This window comes from Festucalex cinctus, chromosome 1, assembly GCF_051991245.1.
Source record: "Festucalex cinctus isolate MCC-2025b chromosome 1, RoL_Fcin_1.0, whole genome shotgun sequence".
NCBI classification, from domain to species: domain Eukaryota; kingdom Metazoa; phylum Chordata; class Actinopteri; order Syngnathiformes; family Syngnathidae; genus Festucalex; species Festucalex cinctus.
In genome coordinates, this window is record NC_135411.1 from 2,581,825 (window position 1) to 2,602,197 (window position 20,373).

The 20,373-nt window shown below is 39.0% G+C and overlaps 1 protein-coding gene and 3 long non-coding RNA genes across 5 annotated transcripts; 2 read left to right on the forward strand and 2 right to left on the reverse strand.

The window, feature by feature from the left end:
* Positions 1–548: 548 nt before the first annotated feature.
* LOC144007519 (uncharacterized) lies at positions 549–13,735 on the reverse strand. Its single transcript, XM_077507252.1, has 2 exons — positions 13,216–13,735; positions 549–2,700 (listed from the first exon to the last, which is right to left on the reverse strand). Exons 1-2 carry the CDS (start codon positions 13,337–13,339, stop codon positions 1,847–1,849), a joined length of 978 nt encoding a protein of 325 aa, XP_077363378.1. The 5' UTR covers positions 13,340–13,735; the 3' UTR covers positions 549–1,846.
* On the forward strand, positions 10,067–12,010 carry LOC144007810 (uncharacterized). The gene is made up of 4 exons (XR_013280379.1): positions 10,067–10,184; positions 10,513–10,664; positions 10,842–10,991; positions 11,664–12,010. It is a non-coding gene; the product is annotated as an uncharacterized LOC144007810 (long non-coding RNA).
* A 2,852-nt stretch (positions 13,736–16,587) lies between the features above and the next one.
* Positions 16,588–17,841, forward strand: LOC144007843 (uncharacterized). Its single transcript, XR_013280398.1, has 2 exons — positions 16,588–16,846; positions 17,588–17,841. It is a non-coding gene; the product is annotated as an uncharacterized LOC144007843 (long non-coding RNA).
* LOC144007780 (uncharacterized) lies at positions 17,833–20,032 on the reverse strand. Of its 2 annotated transcripts, XR_013280351.1 has the most exons (3): positions 19,992–20,032; positions 19,106–19,227; positions 17,833–18,356 (listed from the first exon to the last, which is right to left on the reverse strand). It is a non-coding gene; the product is annotated as an uncharacterized LOC144007780 (long non-coding RNA). The 2 variants fall into 2 exon arrangements; XR_013280350.1 differs by having other exon boundaries at positions 17,833–19,227.
* Positions 20,033–20,373: the final 341 nt, after the last annotated feature.

The window sequence follows — 20,373 nt, forward strand, 5'->3', positions numbered from 1 at the left end:
GACAAAGATCAGATCACGTGTGATGGTGATTTTAGGCAGAAATGTGAGAAATTCCAAAAGGTTCAGATACTTTTTCATGCCACTGTACAACACACAATACAAGTGTAGTGTTGTCCACATTAATTATAAGAATTACGCTGATTTGAAGCGGGCAGAATGGACCATTGATTCCGGTCAGAGAATCAGGAGTCTGGAATGTCTTGAATGCTTTAATGGCAGCAGGTGGAATATTATTTGTCCAATATAAATTGGATTTATATGTGTGTGTGTGTGTGTGTGTGTGTGTGTGTGAAACAGAAAGAATAAGATGCAGGAATTAAAATACAAGCCCAAATGGGAAACGAAAAGAGCTACATTACAAACAATGTAGGATGGGTAAGAGCTAATACGAGCTTCCGTGTAGGCCGTGAGCGGCACCGTTCTAGTTTTAGCATCGAAGCTCCGCGGAGTTAACGAGGCAATTGAGCACCGTACAATGTAAACGAGCCAATTAAACACAGAAGTTACGTGAACTATAAACATAAATAACACACATTTAACTGCATATATAGCACATATGGATGTTATTTCTCACAACTATAATACTTATCGTCTGTAACGCACACTGAAATGGTGCTGCCGGAAGTAAGGAAATGAACTCGTGTGTTACATCAAAAGAAGACGTACGTGAAACCGAAACAAACTTTGTTCCCCCCAGTCTTTCTGACAACAAGTACACAGATCAATCATTCATTTAACGGTATAAATTTCTGCACCATTTTAAATGTCAATTCCTAAATGAGATCATATCAAGCTTCATTCATCAACTGCTTTTCTCATCAGCACACTTGTGCCTCTCAGCGTTGCCCTTTGTTGGGAATCTTTGACCACAAACTGAGCAAGCAAAAGGCTTCTCTCCAGTGTGGGTTCTTGTGTGTATTTTTAATTTTTCCTTTTCAGGAAATATCTTACCACAAACTGAGCAACCAAAAGGCTTCTCTCCAGTGTGGGTTCTTGTGTGTATTTTTAAGTGTCCCTTTTGAGCAAAATTTTGACCACAAACTGAGCAAGCAAAAGGCTTCTCTCCAGTGTGGGTTCTTGTGTGTATTTTTAAGTGTCCCTTCTGAGCAAAATTTTGACCACAAACTGAGCAAGCAAAAGGCGTCTCTCCAGTGTGGGTTCTTGTGTGTATTTTTAAGTGTCCCTTTTGAGCAAAATTTTGACCACAAACTGAGCAAGCAAAAGGCTTCTCTCCAGTGTGGGTTCTTGTGTGTATTTTTAAGTGTCCCTTCTGAGCAAAATTTTGACCACAAACTGAGCAAGCAAAAGGCGTCTCTCCAGTGTGGGTTCTTGTGTGTATTTTTAAGTGTCCCTTCTGAGCAAAATTTTGACCACAAACTGAGCAGGCAAAGGGCTTCTCTCCAGTGTGGGTTCGCGTGTGTATTTTTAAGTATCCCTTGGAAGAAAAATTTTGACCACAAACTGAGCAAGCAAAGGGCTTCTCTCCAGTGTGGATTCGCGTGTGCCTTGTTAAACTTCCCTTCTCAGAGAAACTTTGACCACAAACCAAGCAAGCAAAAGGCTTCTCTCCAGTGTGGGTTCTTGTGTGTATTTTTAATTTTTCCTTTTCAGGAAATTTCTTACCACAAACCACGCAAGCAAAGAGCTTCTCTCCCGTGTGGATTCGCATGTGCATTGTTAAACTTCCCTTCTCTGAGAAACTTTGACTACAAACTGAGCAAGCAAAAGGCTTCTCTCCAGTGTGGGTTCTTGTGTGTCTTTTTAAGTTTCCCCTCTGAGCAAAATTTTGACCACAAACTGAGCAAGCAAAGGGCTTCTCTCCAGTGTGGGTTCTTGTGTGTATTTCTTAGTGTCCCCTCTGAGCAAAATTTTGACCACAAACTGAGCAAGCAAAGGGCTTCTCTCCAGTGTGGATTCGCGTGTGCCTTGTTAAACTTCCCTTCTCAGAGAAACTTTGACCACAAACCAAGCAAGCAAAAGGCTTCTCTCCAGTGTGGGTTCTTGTGTGTGTTTTTAAGTATCCCTTGGAAGAAAAATTTTGACCACAAACTGAGCAAGCAAAAGGCTTCTCTCCAGTGTGGGTTCTTGTGTGTATTTTTAAGTTTACCCTCTGAGCAAAATTTTGACCACAAACTGTGCAAGCAAAGGGTTTATCACCAGTGTGGGTTCTTGTGTGTCTTTTTAAGTGTCCCCTCTGAGCAAAATTTTGACCGCAAACTGAGCAAGCAAAGGGTTTATCACCAGTGTGGCCCATCGCGTGTCTTCTCAATTGAGACTTGGAACCAAAGGTTTTTCCACACTGAGAACATTTCCACCGTTTGCCATCAGTGTGACATGTCACATCATCGTCACACTGTTCATCGTCAGCAGTGTGAGGAGCGTGTGACGCGTCTTCACCATCTGACATGAGAGCTAACCGGCTGTCATCATTTGTCATTTGTTGTCTGCTTGGAGACTCCGCCCCTTTGTTCTCTTCATATTGACGTTCATCTTCAGTCTTCAAATGGACACCAGTCACGGGCAACTCTGTGAAGTCCTCCTCCTCTTTAATGTATGGTGGCAGCTGCTCCTCTTTTTTGATGTTGGGAGGCTGTTGCCGCTTCTCTTCTTTAACTTGCAGAGGCTCCAAGTCCTCCTCCTGTTTCACGCCAGGGAACTCTGGCTCCTTCCGCTCAGGACAAATATATTTTTCACTGACATCTGCGAGACACAAGATACACATGGTTTGGTCAAGTTAATTTATTGTGATGTTATGTATTTTATATTGAAGTTTATCACATGGGCCACATGAGTGAATGAATAACAAATATATACACAAGTTTTTTTGTTTTTTTTTACTTTTAAACAATTTTTTTTAAACTCAACAAGTGAGTCACATCCTTTCAGGGCAATTCCCAAATGATTCCACAAATTAACACCTTTAACACATACACACCTTTGCTTAATATTTGTTTTTTTTTTTATTATAGACATGTGCACCCCTTATATCATAAGGACTGTGTCTAATTTGGTGCTAATTTAAACTCAACCAAGTCATAAAATTTCATTGTGTTTAATTTAATAAATAATGGATGTGTTGATTCTGTATATTTGGATTAATTAATAATTCTTATAGCTCTTTTGCAATTTGAATACAGAGTTGGTGTTTGTTTTATTTGCATTTGCCCAGATTTCCACACAATAGGTCAGATATTGTAATAATAATGAATAGGGGTGTTAAAAAAAAAATCGATTCGGCGATATATCGCGATACTACATCGCGTGATTCTCGAATCGATTCAATAATCGGCAGAATCGATTTTTTTTTTTTTTTAGGATTCACACCTTGAGCATGGAAGAATGTTATATGAACGGAACATTAAGCCTTAATATTTTATTTTAATGCTGTTCAAACATGATTACAACCTCTATAAGACTGAAATTTCAGATAAATAATAAATACATTTTCATATAAATCTTACACTCTACAAGCCATGTATAGATATATCGACCCCACCCCCAACACACACACACACACACACACACACACCCCCACACACCCACACACACATTCAACACACACAAACAAATGCTTCCGAGCCCGTGTCACTTACACGGAGGAAGCCAGTATCAATCATCTCCCCACCCACCCCATCCCCTCAACCACCATTGGAACATTTGCACAAAAAAACAATGAGTGTCAGTGGTTTTTTGTCACTTTTTTTTTTTTTTTTTTTACATAGTCTGTACTGTGGTTGTAATTGATTTAAATTATTATTTATTGTTATTATAAGGCCGTGTTAAATAAAACAGTATTAATGTAACTGCAATTGATTCAATTCTTAATGTAAATAATATTTTTACTAATGCATTAAATTAGCAAGAAGCTAATTAATAGCAAGAAGTTTCTACTATTTGCAGCACTTGTACTTTTGACTGTCTAAAATAGGTGCTGCATGAATTCCTCAAATGAATCGAAAATCGTTGTGAATCATTAATCGAATCGAATCGGACCCTTGCGAATCGAATCGATCCTGGAAATTTGAATCGATACCCAGCCCTAGAATTCACCATAAATTCATCCATCCATCCATCTTCCTCCGCTTATCCGAGGTCGGGTCGCGGGGGCGGCAGCTTTAGGAGGGAAACCCAGACCTCCCTCTCCCCAGCCACTTCAACCAGCTCCTCCGGCGGGATCCCAAGGCGTTCCCAGGCCAGCCGGGAGACATAGTCTCTCCAGCGTGTCCTGGGTCGTCCCCGGGGCCTCCCGCCGGTGGGACATGCCCGGAAGACCTCCTCAGGGAGGCGTCCAGGAGGCCTCCGAACCAGATGCCCGAGCCACCTCAGCTGGCTCCTCTCAACGCGGAGGAGCAGACTCCGAGTCCCTCCCGGATGACCGAGCTTCTCACCCTATCTCTAAGGGAGAGCCCGGACACCCTGCGGAGGAAACTCATTTCGGCCGCTTGTATCCGGGATCTCGTTCTTTTGGTCACGACCAGTGGCGCTCCTGCCATTAGGCAGATTAGGCAGATGCTAGGAGCGCTCGTGAGCAAAAGGACGACAGGGAAAGGAGAATTTATTTTATTTTTCTACTTTTAGCAGTCACGTAAACGTGCGCCTTCTGTTCAAGTAAAGCATGGCTTGCCAGCCAACCACATACATCCTTTCAAATTTGGCTTTGATTGACATCTACGGCTAGCCAATGGTAATCGGGATTGGGGGGGTGACGCGCGCTCCGGAGAGACGCGCATTAGCCAAATCTACTTCCGCGTTAGATAGTAGTGCACGTTCGCCGGCCGGCACTGACCCAATGACTGAGCAGTGAGAAAACGCCAAACCTGGATCCAGGATGACACAGTTGACATAGTTGGGAATCCTGCGTTCACTGGTCCACTAAACAACGTTCACAAGTGAGTGGCAAACTTTTGTTTTGATTAGTCAAGCCACACAGCACGGACAAATTGTAGCAATACACAGTATGCGGTTAACAGACCCACGCAATCACACATACACAACAAATACTTTGGAGCATAAAATTATTTATCACTAAAGCATAGTTGCAGTTCAATGTAAGTTGAATTCTCTTTTCTTTTTTTTTTTATTGCCAAGTTTGTCACGGTTGATGACTGTCACTAAGTTATAATAATAATAATAATAATAATAATAATAAACAGCACTTTACACATCCTTATGCATTGATATTTTCACTGAACCCATATGTCGTTTCTGTATATTATCGACATATCTCAACTCAATCTTTTTTATAAAGCACTTTAAAACATCCATTGCTGCATACAAAGTGCATGGAATAGAAATCAGTCTTGCAGTGGACACAAGTGAAAGAAAATAACACAAAATAAAATTAATTATAGTAAATATAAGTAGGTAAGTATAAAAGCAAAAAAATAAATAAAATAAGATGTAGGGAAGTGAATAAGTAAATATAACTATAAATAAAATAACACAAAATACAGAAGGCACCATAAAACACAAGAGGTGTGCAAAAGTTCCGATTCTTAGATTATTCACGATTCGGCCGTGGAACAATCGAGAACGATTCACAAACGTCCAAATTCCGATTATATAAATATGCCAAGGGAACCGAAACTAAAAGTTAACCGGAGCGAAAAGTACGCGGAACTGAAACGCAGTAGCGCGCGCGGTCTTCGGGACGCTTAATGCGACGGACCGAGAGTACACATCCACAACTCACGCCTCGAGATTCCAAACAACAACAAGCATGGCTGAGCTGACCAACCCACCTCTTCGTGAGATCAGACCTGCTCCGAAAAGGCAAACAACTTCAGGCGGAAGTATCAGCTAGCTGGCTGCAATGCGTCGGTTAGCGTTCTATAGGGCGCCGCGCAGTGATTCGAACGAACGAACAGAAAAGTAGGCTGGCGGTAATGGCGTCTGATTTTATTCATAAAAGAGTATTGTGGTGGAAATGTATCACGCTTTTGAAAACAAATAGTTTTTAGAAGAAAAACGCTTTATTTCCGAGACCCCAGCCAGCTTGCTGGACTATTTTCCTCTCGTCCAACGTCGAACCAGAACTGGTGTCACCGAACGCTGTCAGGGGTAAGTCAGTGCTGATCGCACACACAGGAGGTGAGGATCAAATTGAGATTCATGTTAAAAAAGCCGAACGTTCCCTTTAATGTTTACACGTTCATGTTTACACAAGTTAAAAAGCAGAAAAGCACTTGAGGGTTTTTTTTTTTTTTTGTACCTCTGAGAAACTTTAATGTTTACATCTTTACACAACTTAAAAAGCAGGTAAGCACTTTTTTTTTTTTTTTAGGCATTTGTATTGAAGTAGTAGTTCACATTGTCTTTCATTTATACCTCAGTGCACTTTTGAGTGGATAAAAATAATATATTTTTGCTCAGTGCTATGTTTTATTCTGTTGAAGACTGAATATACTTAAAAGCTGTTGTTACAGAATGAGGACTTGAGTATTTTATTTACTGTTTTGAACTGTTAACTTGATGCTGAAATAGTAGTTTATTTAGGCCTGAGAGGACTTTTGTACTATTTTTGTAACTAATGTACGAAACATTAAAAGCACCAAAATACATTGTTTTTTTCTGCTGCCTGGGGGGGAAATCAATAATCGTTTTATAATCGAATCGTAGCCTCTGAATCGTAATCGCAATCGAATCGTGAGGTGCCCCAAGATTCCCACCTCTATAAAACACTGAAATGATGCGAAGTTTCATGCTGAGTCAAAGACCAAAGAATAAAGATGTCTGGCAAAAATTATCCGAAATTTTATCCATATCGTACAGCCCTAAATCCAAAAAGCAAATGAAGGCAACTGCTAGCTAATCTCAGATAGAAGGGGCTGGGTCACAGTCATTCCGCCGCTTTTAAGTGATAGAAAATATTTTTGAGCACTTTTGCAGTTGTCACAATGCCACTGTTCAACCTGAACAACATTAGATTCAGGTTGATGAAGTGTGCTCCCCAAAAAAGGTAATGACCCCCCCCTGCACTTTCTTTCTGGTGACAGGTCTGGCTCTTTAGTTAAGAAAATGAAATGAAAATGCTAGTATGCTGTCCTGGCTCAAACCTTCAAAAAAAAAAAAAAAAAAAAAAAGGAAAAAAAAAACTGATCACGGTCAGATTCTCAGGTGGATGTGCAGGCTGATACAGCACGGACGTCATAAATTAACTGGGCTGCTCATGCTGTAGCGAAAAGTGAAGCTGGCGGCGGCCATCTTGTGTTGCCAAACCTACAGTAAGTTGACTTTTCAGCAGCATTTTTTCCACGTTATTTTCTTCCTCTACAGCGAAAATACCACTGTGACGTACGGTTCTACCATTAAGTATAAAATAACTGTGGGAAATGCTCTAAATGTAAATATTTTGTGGTTGGTCTAATAATTTGAGTGGGGGTCGTGTTTGTGCTTGGTCTAATAAGTTGTGCACGCTCTGGGAGGGGGGGCACTACCAGAAATCCTGCCGAGGGTGCCAAGCTGCTTAGGAACGCTACTGGTCACGAGCTAAGTGAGGGTCGGAACGTAGGTCGACTGGTAAATCGAGAGCTTCTCCTATTGGCTCAGCTCTTTCATCACCACAACGGACCAATACAGAGTCCGCATCACCCTCAGACACTGCACCGATCCACCTGTCGATCTCCCGTTCCATCCTACCCTCACTCGTAAACAAGACCCCAAGATACTTGAACTCCTCCACTTGGGGTAGGATCTCATCCCCGACCCGGAGAGGACACGCCACCCTTTTCCGATTGAGGACCATGGTCTCGGATTTGGAGGTGCGGATCCTCATCCCAACCGCTTCACACTCGGCTGCGAACCGCTCCAGTGAGAGTTGGAGATCCCGGCCTGAAGAAGCCAACAGCACCACATCATCTGCAAAGAGCAGAGATGCAATGCTGAGGCCACCAAACCGGAACCCCTCGACGCCTCGGCTGCGCCTAGAAATTCTGTCCATAAAAATTATGAACAGAATCAGTGACAAAGGGCAACCTTGGTGGAGTCCAACCCTCACTGGAAACGAATCCGACTTACTGCCGGCAATGCGGACCAAACTCTGGCAACGGTCATACAGGGACCGAACCGCCCGTATCAGGGGGCCCGGTACCCCGTACTCCCGAAGCACCGCCCACAGGACTCCCCGAGGGACACGGTCAAACGCCTTCTCCAAATCCACAAAACACATGTGGACTGGTTGAGCGAACTCCCACACACCCTCAAGGATCCTGCTGAGGGTGTAGAGCTGGTCCACTGTTCCACGGCCAGGACGAAAACCGCACTGCTCCTCCTCAATCCGAGATTCGACCTCCCGACGGACCCTCCACTCCAGCACCCCTGAATAGACCTTACCAGGGAGGCTGAGGAGTGTGATCCCTCTGTAGTTCGAACACACCCTCCAGTCCCCCTTCTTAAAAAGGGGGGACCACCACCCCGGTCTGCCAAACCAGAGGCACTGTTTTCACCATAATTTATATTAGAATATTAGAGATGAAAACACAAATTTCAGAAAACGGGTTGCTCATTGGTTGAATTGATTTTTGATTAGTAAAAGTTAACATTTGCCTCGAAAAAAAAAAAAAAAAAAAAACTGGGAATATATAGAAATATGGTTGACGTATTGTAACTTGTTCAACCATTTTTCATTGTGCAAAAAAATCAATATGCAAAAAAAATAATGCAAAAATGTTGCGGAGTCAAGGTGTGAGACTAGGGTCAACACAGCATACATTTTGATCAACATGACATCAGCAACTAATATTGTAGGAAACAAGAGAAAATTGTACATATTCATTTGCATACAGCCTTAAAAAAAAGAAAAAAAAAAAGACCTCCGCTTATTTTTAACAATTTTTTTTCTCATTATCTGTAAATTTCAGCTTCTTAGCTCAATAGCTTCCAGGCCATGTGACCTATTGACCCCAAATCAATGCTGCATCATAGTGCCATGTCTGAATGATGATGCACACTTTTTATCTTTTCATTTTAGACCTCCACTTATTTTTAATATTTTTTTTTCCTGTATATCTGTAAATTTTAGCTACGGAGCTCAATAGCTTACAGGCCATGTGACCTATTGACCCCAAACCAATGGTCCATCATTGTGCCATGTCTGAATGATGATGCACACCTTTTATCTTTTCATTTTAGACCTCCACTTATTTTTAACAATTTTTTTTCCCTGTACATCTGTAAATTTTAGCTTCGGAGCTCAATAGCTTCCAAGCCATGTGACCCATTGACCCCAAACCAATGCTGCATCATAGTGCCATGTCTGAATGATGATGCACACCTTTTTATTTTTTTCATTTTAGACTTCCACTTATTTTCTGCTTAATAGCTTCTAGGTCATATGACCTATTGACCCCAAATTAGTTCTGCCTCAAAGTGGCATGTCTGCTCGATGACACACACCTATTTTTTTTCTCAATTTCAACCTTTCCTTCATTTTAAATTACTGTTAACTTAATATTGTACATATCAATGTTATTGCTCAATATCACCCCACAAGAGTGCATTCCCAGTGAAATTTGAATTGGTACTGTTATTGTGAAACATCTTTTAAACGGGTAATAATAATAATAATACTAATAATAATAATAATAAAATCACGCATACTTTAAACTGCGTTTGAATTCAATTTTATTTTTGAAAACTGATCTTTTATTTTGAAACCCCTATGTTGTTCTCGGTAACATTCTCCGTGCCAGCTCGGCCGTCAGGTCACACACGTTTTCGTTCAGTTTCGCTTCACTACCAGGGGCACTAAATAATCTTTACTTCATAAAATAGATTTATTATTAGTAAGTAAGAATCCGTGGAGTTCACCCTATGAAAACTTGCCAATTTTTTGCAGTGATCTCTGGTGTGGGCGTAGCGCCATTAGGTCGGTAGTGGTGTGATTTAGGTCACATGAGCCAATCACGTAGCTGCTGCTTTCTCCTCACCATAGCAACCGCATATCAAAAATGGCGACCACAACGTCGGAGAGCGAAGAAGAGCGAAAGGAGAAAAAAAAAAGTTAAAAAAAAAGAAAGTGGGGCAAAAAACTTTGTTTCCGTTCAGGTTTGCCCATCGCTTCAGCTGACCCCGTCCTTCCAGCCATCTGCATCATTTGTAAAAAAAAAATTCAAAGTATACTCGTCTGGGATCGGAAGGCACACGGAAGAGGGATCATCTCGCAAAAGCAGAAACATTGTCGGCAGGTATGTGCTACACACAGGAGTGCTCGTTTCTGTTATTAATGTGACCGATATTTAGTATAGGGTTGAAAATAGTTTGTTGCTTGGTTAAGTTTTAAGGCTACGAGCTGCTGAATGATTTATCGAGTGAATCCAACAGTGGTTACCAAACTCGGGTTAGCTATGCCCATCAGAGTCATAATAGAGAGTCACAGCTACACCCTCCCTTTCCCCCAAACTCTCTCTCACCAACCTCAACAAACACTTTACTTGTAAATATGTGATGTGCATATACTGTAAAAAGAGGTGATGTGACAATAACACTTACAATGTCATTCTTTTTTGTCTAAAGATGGGTTGCTGCAGGCAGCTGAGATGAAGCAAGACTGTTCCATTCTTCTGCATATTCAAGACAAAGACTGTCACAAAGGATGTGCAGTCTTGTTTCAGAGATTACACAAGGTTCTTAAAGTCAACAGCAACAGAAACCAGGGACGAACAAATGTGAGTTGTTAAATTGCACTATTTCATTGCCACTTTACTAAAATTACACATTTCAAAAGTAAAGCATTGGTCAACAATGTGTCACTCGTATTCTGTTTACCTTTAGAGACAGCATTAATTAGAAAGCATGATTCAGTCTTTGCACATGTTAAGTGAGTGTGTGTGTGTGTGTTTCAGACCACCCTATGCTGAGAGCTACAAACTCTTTTGTGAACAAGTAATCCGTCAAAGGATTATAGTTGACAAAGATGTGATGAGAACGGACAAGCTAAGAGGGTTTGTGAACACTGTTAAAAAACACGAGGATCTTGATATTTCAGACTACAGGTAACTTATAAATCTTCACACTGAAAAACATTGACCGAAATTTATGGGGAGAGATTTGTCGAAAATCTCACTGTTTCAGAGAAAAATTGTTCGCTGAAATAAATAAAATTGATTATCTAAAAATGAAAACCATTTGGTTGTTAATTATTACATGCAAATTTGTTTTTTTGTTCTTTGACCAAGAAAGTATATAGGCCTATAGGTATATTTTTATTTCTATCCAAATATACGATTATTCACTCGAATTTTCAGTAGGATATCCGGATACCAAAATATTCGATAGCTGCAGTATTAATAATACTAATTTTGAGTTGTTTTTGTGGCACGCCCACACGAGTTCTTTTACCATACACCCGTGTCAAAACTAGCTTACTGCACACGCTGCACCCCAAGTTAAAATTTTTGCTAACATAATAATAATAATATATTAGAAATTTTGTTGGGTCCAAAAGCAACTTACATAATCATAGTGTTTCATATGATTGTATTTGTCTTATTTTCAAATGTTTAAACATTTTCTTGATTTGAACAAAATATAATTGTTTTGAATAATCTTGATTTCAATTATTACCAAAATAATCGTGATTATTAGTTTTCCATAATAGAGCAGCCCTAGTGTGATGTGAATATGTGTATCTTGTGCTCATCTTTCCCTTTAATTTTCTATTTCAGGCAGGATATACTGAAACGAAGATTGAGGCGTGATTTCCCCCAGCTGGTTTTTCACACCCCTTTCCAGCGCAACACCTCTGAAATGTTTTTTGTAGACACATTATCAACAACTGACAAACTTTTAGACAGGGTACCTCACTCATCAGATACATCAACTACTGAGTCTACTGACGTAAGCCAAGAAAGTGACACTAACACATCTGGTACAACATCAGGTTGGAAAATCACATGGCATACGAGGACACTTTACAGTACAGGGCTGTAAAATCTGCCATTTTGTTTGTTTCATTATCAAGATGTTAACTCTCCATTGGAACACTTTTCAAGCAAAAAAAAAAAAAAAAGTGTATTCAATTTTTCCACAACACAGACCTTTGTTAAATTGGTCTGCCCAAAAAAAAAAAAAAAAAAAAAGAGCCGTTCCAATGAAGTTCCATGGTTTTATTGTGAATGTACATTTGATTTTTATTTGATTCTTTTTTTATTAATATTTTTTGTGTGTGGGGCAGGGGTGGGGGGTATAAATGACATGCTGTGACATAATCTGATACTTTAAAAAATATTCTATATGTTACAATAATCTGGGCTCTGAATGTATCTATTTTCATCTAGTCCATTTTGCCTTGTTCCAAGTTTGTGGTGCATTGTAGTATTTTCAGCCATTTTTGGCCGATGTATGTTGCTTCTTGTGCACCTTTCATTACATAGTAGGTTGTGAATTGTTTTTATATATGAAACATAAACATAGCTAAATGTAACATTCGTGTGCTGGTGTCACTTCTAGTTGAAGCTTTTTTTTTTTTAGCACAAATGTGATATATTTAATTATCTAAATTCACATGAGTACACCAAACCACCAATACTTGTTTCTGATGTTAGGTATATGTATTTATAACATCTGGGAATGATTTTATGTTGCCAAATTTAATGAAAGACGTTTTATGACCAAAAACTGCAGCACAAGATTTTCGTTTTTTGTTATTTACCTATATATGCATTTCTGGCTTGTGACAAAACTGGGGCAGGAAAACATTGGGTGAACTTTTAACCCAAAGTTCAGAAGGGTATTATCTATCAAAAAATGCATTGAACAAGTCGTGCCCAGACAGTGGATAGAAACTCATTTTCTAGGCACTTTTGTGGGGTTCACCCCAAGGCCTAAGCGTCTCTTCGAGCACACTACCGTAAATCCTAGAAAAGGGCGAACAGAAAAAATGAAGTGCGGCTGACTTGACCGCGTAAAAAGAAAAGGCGGCTGACGAGACCGCGTAAAAAGAAAAGACGGCTGACTTGACCGCGTAAAAAGAAAAGGCGGCTGACTTGACCGCGTAAAAAGAAAAGGCGGCTGACTTGACCGCGTAAAAAGAAAAGGCGGCTAACTTTACCTCAGTTGTAGCTCTGCTAAATCCAATTCTCATCGACTGAGAAATGTACCAAACCGACTGAAGAAAAAAACTAAGTGTGTATCGTAACAAAGTGACCCGGTGAAGAGTCATTACAGAAATAAAAACGTACATATGGTTGAAAAGTGTCGATGAAACAAGTGACAAACCTGCTCTGTTCAACACAACTCGAGGCTGCTTGTAAACGGCGTCCAGCAGTTGACGTTGTCGCTCGTTGTCCTCCTGTGCTCCACAAAGCTCATCTTCGTACTTGACTTTCGCCATTGTGAACATCTTCACACGATATTCACGACACTTTACGCTCACGATTGACGTCTGCTGAGCCAATTTGTCGATAGCAAACGCGTCTCGGTTTTTGGCGCCTAGCAAGCTAAGCTAAACTAAACTAAGCTAAACTAAACTAAGCTAAACTAAGCTAAGCTAAGCTAAGCAAAGGTAAGCTAAGCTAAGCTAAGCTAAGCTAAGCTAAACCAAGACAAAATAAAGAGGGCCGAGAGATACGACTGAACCAGACACGAAACGGAGCAATTATGTTTGACTTCAATAAAGTAGTGACGGGGCAAAGTGTCGATGTGTCAGTTCGTTCCGTACGAATTCGTGTTGAATTATTTGTATAGTGAAGCCGAGCGTAAACGCGTCGTGCCTGGAATGGAGTCGCTCTTCTGCTACCACGTGAAATCTACGGCAATCACAGTTGGACAAATCTCATGTCACGAAAATGTTAATATTTAATTTTACTTAAAAAAAAAAAAAAAAAAGCTCATAAAATTATACGTTTAATTCTAGATTCATTTGGATAATAAAAATAAATAGACCTTTAAACTGCACTCGGACGAATAATAAGAAACATGTTTACTTCCTGTACATACGAGTAGCCCAGTTTAGTTTTTATTTTTTAAATCTCTATTCACTCAATCGGTATACAAACTATTGGGGGGGAAATAATAAAATCATTGTATACACTATAAACAATTAGAACATAGAACACGCCAGGGAAGTTAAAACATACAAAAGCTAAACCAAATAAAATCAATAGTATAACTGAAAGAAAAGAAAATAGTTTGATACAAAATCATATAAATAAATGATAAGTTTGCAATAGTTATACGTTTTTACAGCTTTTGGACACAGACAACCAGACAATGACAAAAAATAATTTCTCATGGATACAAAATAAAATCAATAAAGGATTGTTTCTTATGTGTAAATTTAGACTTATAAATGTAAAACTTCGCTAGAATAATCACAAGATTTATCAAATGAAACTGTGTATAGACATTATTATCAAATTCAAACATACCAAAATAATACATGCTTCCAAAGTAAGGAGAAATCTGGATAAATGTGGATTATAATGGATTGTGATAATGTACCCCAGAATTATAAGTAGCACAGTTTTTTTTTTTTTTTAAACATCCTTGCTGTTTTACCTCAGACTGTAAATCTGTAAATCCACCCAAGAGTCTCTGGTCTTTTTTTTTTTTTTTTTAAAGCTTTGAGCCAGGAAAAGTTCTAGTCGAGTGCCGGCAAATTCTATGCACTATTGACTACACTTTTTCTTTTCTTGCTCGGCCGAATATCGCTGCCAAAAGTCAGGTGAGTTGTATCCGTAATTGACCTTTCGCAAACTCCGCCCCCCCAAACGAGCATTGACCAATCACACATTTGGCAACCGTTGCTATGTAAACAAAGTCCGTCAAGCTTTACTCAGCTCTCGATGACGTCCATAGTCTGATTGATTTTATTTGATGGCTTACGAGACTGCTAACCAACATAAAACTTTACGGAAGAAGAGTGACAACCATTAACAAGCTCCGGACCTCCAAAATGATGAAGCGGTGTGCCTACGGAGTATGTAAATCGGACTGTGCTAAGGTAAGACTATGCTAACTCTATCGGGCTAACTAGCTAGCTGTAGTGTAGTTTGCTTTCGGGGCAATAACAAAACGATATCAAAGTTATTGTCGTTACTATTAATGAATAATATATATTACTAGAATATCATTGCCATCTAAGTTAAGCTTGTTCAGTCAGTGGTTAATGTTAGTTTAATGTCTTCTGTTAGCTTTTGCATTCGTCTAAATGTTGCGAGCTAACGTTAACACAAAGCTTCGTCAAGTTTGGCAAACTTAGCGTCCTAATAAGTGCCCCGAGCTTATCTTGTTTTCATTTTTCATGCAGCATTTTGTGAACGGACACCCGTCTCCGGAGTATCCCAACCAGCCATATAACCTTAACTACATCCATGGCTAGGGTGACATAAATATTTTTTTTTATGATGGACAAAGAATAACAATGACTGATATGATGCTTTCAAAGACAAAAAAAACAAAACACTAATGTTTAGCCAGCTATAAACACCGAGGTTTAGCTAATTTGCTGACCTAACAGTAATCCTCATATTTTAACAATAGACTAATATAAGTAAGAAAACTTACCCGGCAGTACAAGAGCACGACTGGTCCATAATGCTGTGCTGGTTGCATCTGAAGTATAGGTCATGGGGTTTTCTCAGATTTAGCGTGCGTCCTGTATGTTTCCCCTTCGCTGGCTAATTTAATATTATGACTATAACCCTCAACTGCATATTGTAAACCTTTTTGCCTCGATCTGGAGGATATTGCACTGGTATTGCTCCAAAAGAAATCACTAATACACGCCGGTGTAAGTCTTCCCGTCACGGCTTGTGCTGTCGGAGTCACCAAGCTTGACGGACTAGCAACAGTAACTAAGGGGGGCGGAGCTTATGCGAAAGGTCAATTGCAGTTTCAAAACAACATTGAAAACATTTTCAGTCTTTCAACCAATGCCTCGGGAAAACAATGCCAAAATGCCATTTTTGAAACTTGGCTGGTGACCGTTTTGAATCTCTGAAAGTTTGTGGGTGAAACTGTAAAAAAAAAAAAAAAAAAAAAAGGTTGTCATTTTGAATGATTTTATATACTTTTTGGAGATTCAAACCCACTTTTCACGTTTGGAAATATTTTTTCAACGTTTTGAGAACGTTCAGCGTTTACAGGTTTCAAAAACGGGAAACAAATAAATGCCTAGGGAGAACAATGCCAAAATGCCATTTTTGAAACTTGGCTGGTGACCGTTTTGAACCTCTGAAAATTTGTGGGTGAAACACTGTAAAATCATACTTTAAAAAAATGTCTGTCTTTTCTAAGCATTTTTTTTTACAGCTTTTTCTGTGATTTTTTAGTCATTCAAAAATATTTTTGGAGATTCGAAACATTTTTTCAGTCATTCAAAAATGTTTTCGGAGATTCAAACCGAAGTTACGAGGTATTGGCAGGATTCTGATTCCATACTTTTATGGAGAGAAATTTGTGTCTTTATTTTCAATCAAACAAAAAAGGGATTTGCAATCAAAAAAAAAATTCAATCAAACAAAAAGGGGATTTGCAACCTCAAATAAATTTTAATCAAACAAAAAAGGGATTTCAAATAAAAAAAAAAATTGCTAACAAAAAAAAAAACATTTCAAACATGGATTTGTATTTTAATAAAATCTTTTGCAAGCATTTTTTTCGTTTTGTTTGCGAATCTGTTTTTTGGTTGCGGATCTGTTTTTTGATTGAAACCTGTTTTTTGGTTGCGAATCTTTTTCTGTGTTGTGTGGGCGGGGTCCTCCGTTCAACCGATGATAGAAGCCTTGTCATTGGTCAGCTTGGAAGCCGCTGCGACAACTTTCATTGGTCAGATAGGAATGGGGGTGTGACAATGTTCGTCTGATTATTTCCTGGTTCATTTTGTCCAGTCGCCGCCAGCATCGAGGTAAATATGACCCCCCCCCCAGATAAACAAAACAGAAAACTAGAAGTGTGTGTGTGTGGGGGGGGCACTTCTAGTTTTCCGTTTTGTTTATCTGACATTTATCTAAAAGCAACCCTTGATCTATCGTTTATCCGGTGATTTGTTCTAACCATTACAATTAACGTAATCACTCACTCAGCATTGCTTAGCCATGTTAGCTAGCTAGGTAACTGATGGTCCGATACATGAGTCAGTCATGAAGCTATGTTGTTGGCAGTCAAAACACAAATATACGGCTAATTTGGGATAGCTGTTAGGATGAAGTTTTGTTGTTTTTTTTATACTCATAAAGAAACCTTTGCATTCGCTTTACATACAAGCAGGGCTGGGAATCGAATTTATTTACACTAGCTGCTTCCCCTAAATCTTGGATGTTTGAAGTAAGAGATTAAATTCGTGATAATTCTGTGATTATTATTTATTGGTCCTGGTTGTTTACTGTACGAGTCAGGTTGAAAAAGAGGGGGAATCTGAGTTGTAGGTGTACTTTTGCAATTACACTGACTAGATTTTTTCTTTTAGAGTGCGAGCAGACCAAGGGGTAGAAAATGTAGACATAGCGAGATGCATGTTTACTGTAAGAGGAGCAGGCCAGGGCAGTTTTATTGCTGGTAAAAGCGTACATAACCAGAGGAAAAAACTTTATATGAGTAAAAGTTCTTGGAGTTACTGTAGCTTTCATAAATGTATTTGATATTACAGATCCAGCAAGCTGAAGAGACACTACCCTTGGACCATCACGGTGAACACGGGATCGTTATACCTGACATCCACTGTCGTTTACCTGAGGAAAGACTTGTTGCTTTACGGCAAATCAATCCAAACAAGGAGTCCTTGAGTTTTGGTCGCGTCATTTATTTGCAGACTCTCAATGTTGCTTCTAGTGCTAGTGTCTCGCGGCCCAAAGGGTCATTTAAATTTATGTAAAAAATGAAAATAAATTCCTGTGTAAAACAGTTTGACTTTTATTTCATAAAAAAAAGCATGCATATGAACTAACAACCAGTCAATTATTCAGCATTTTATAGATTTTATACAGACATTTTTCTCAAGAAATGATTGGCCTGCCAACAAGAAATCAAGAAAGCTCAGAAAATGAACTGTTAAACTTAAAACAAACATTTTGGTAGCAACAGCCTGTAATTACTCAAAAAAATTAAATGGATGTGATTTTTTTTTTGCCCTTTCAATTACACTGTGTCAAATCTGGCATCAAAGGTGATAGCAGTCAGTAGATGTGATTTAAAGGAATGGTAATCACTCATATGAGCAGTTGGAAATGTAATGGTGTTTGTGCAGGGGGTAACATAATGTGTGACCTGGCATTTGTACCTCACAATTGTGGTCAAAGTTTATTGATATTTTAAATTGCTCTCTGTCTGACATAAGCAGGTGCTTGTGGCCCTGCTCAGTTATCCACAGCATCACCTCATGAAGAGAGGTGACCAACCACCAACTTCATCTTCTGCATCTAAAAAGTAAAGAAAAGTGTGCTTGAATGAACTACCAAACATGTAAAAAAAAAAAAAAAATTCTGACAAAGTTATGTTTGACACATGTTTTGAACATTATTGAAACAGGAAAACTACAATGAAACAATCACAGGAACTAAATGTATTTATATTACGTAATCTCAGTCATTTCCTCTGTATTTCAAACACCCAAGACATAATAAATGTAGCAGAGGCTACTTATTTCAATGACCAGAACTTCTCATAAGTGATTAATAATTAGCATTTTATTAATGTAATGTAATAAAATAATCAGGAATAAGCATAATAACATAATAACTGGTTATTGGCTATCCAGTCATATATACAGGTCAGTGCGTATAGTTTATACAGTAGTGTGCTCGCAAGGTCGGAGAAGCAAGATGGCCGCCCTGTGACTTCAACAGCTTGCCTGAGCATGTATGAGTTATCGGCTATGGTCAGTGAGTTATACAGAGCAATTTTTTTTTTTAAAGAAATATTCCTGGGAGTAATATGTTGCTAACAAACCGCTAACAAGCTGTTCATATGGTACAATATAAAGCGCAGTTTGTTTTATGAATTTGATCTCTCATTCGGTCAGGATAATGTTCATTGTTTTCACGGATGAAATAATGCTAACATGCTAACAAAAATGGCCTAAGAGTTGTTGTTTTTTGCGCACATCTTTCTGAGCATAGTGACCTTTTGGGCATGTTGCAGTTCAGAGACGACATCACTTCCTGTTTACCTAAAGTCGGGGAAAGTGCTTGCCAGCGAGGCCACCTGGAACTGGATGGCAGGGAGATCCTGGAGCTTCAGGACTTCGGCCATCATGCTCAGAGGCTCCTGAAGCCACGCCTCCTTGGAGCCCTGCATGCCAAGACAACCATGACAACATTAAAAAAATAAAAATAAATCTTGGAGTTCACACAAATTCCCCAAGATTCCAGTCAGTGTTGTGCTTTCTGCTGTTGAGCAATAAGACGTGCTCATTCTCATTCAGACTGTAGATAACGTAACAAAAAAAAAAAGTTGATGTGTCTGCAAAAATAGTCTCCGCTTTTTCATGTGGTCATCAAAAACAAGGTTATATAGCTGTATTAGAAAAAAACAAAACAAAACAGTCAATAAAATGTATCACAAAAATTGAATAAAAGTATATCCCAATGATGTTAAAAAAAAGCAGTTTTTATGGGTTAAATACGAAAAAGTTCAATACATTCTTTCACATAACTGCAAGAGAGAAAAGTAACGGACACTGTGAAAAACATATCTCTTCTAATAATCAATACACTAATATATAATAAATAAATAATACATCACAGAATTATCACGAATTTAATCTCTACTTCAAACATCCAAGATTTAGGGGAAGCAGCTAGTGTAAATAAATTCGATTCCCAGCCCTGCCTGTATGTGAAACAAATGCATGTATGTATGTATGTATCATGTATCGTATCGGACCATCAGTTACCTAGCTAGCTAACATGGCTAAGCAATGCTGAGTGAGTGATTACGTTAATTGTAATGATTAGAACAAATCACCGGATAAACGATAGATCAAGGGTTGCTTTTAGATAAATGTCAGATAAACAAAACGGAAAACTAGAAGTGAGGGGGGGGTTCATATTTACCTCGATGCTGGCGGCGACTGGACAAAATGAACCAGGAAATAGTCAGACGAACATTGTCACACCCCCATTCCTATCTGACCAATGAAAGTTGTCGCAGCGGCTTCCAAGCTGACCAATGACAAGGCTTCTATCATCGGTAGAACGGAGGACCCCGCCCACACAACACAGAAAAAGATTCGCAACCAAAAAACAGGTTTCAATCAAAAAACAGATTCGCAACCAAAAAACAGATTCGCAAACGAAACGAAAAAAATGTTTGCAAAAGATTTTGTTAAAATACAAATCCATGTTTGAAATGTTTTTTTTTTGTTTGCAAATTTTTATTTTATATGAAAACCCTTTTTTGTTTGATTGAAATTTTTTTTTGATTGCAAATCCCCTT

Excerpts from the sequence above, each read along its gene's own strand:
- LOC144007519 (XM_077507252.1), bottom strand. The coding sequence starts at position 13,339 with ATGTTCACAATGGCGAAAGTCAAGTACGAAGATGAGCTTTGTGGAGCA. Across the intron at positions 2,701-13,215 it reads AGTTGTGTTGAACAGAGCAG|ATGTCAGTGAAAAATATATT; the intron begins GTTTGTCACTTG and ends TGTGTCTCGCAG.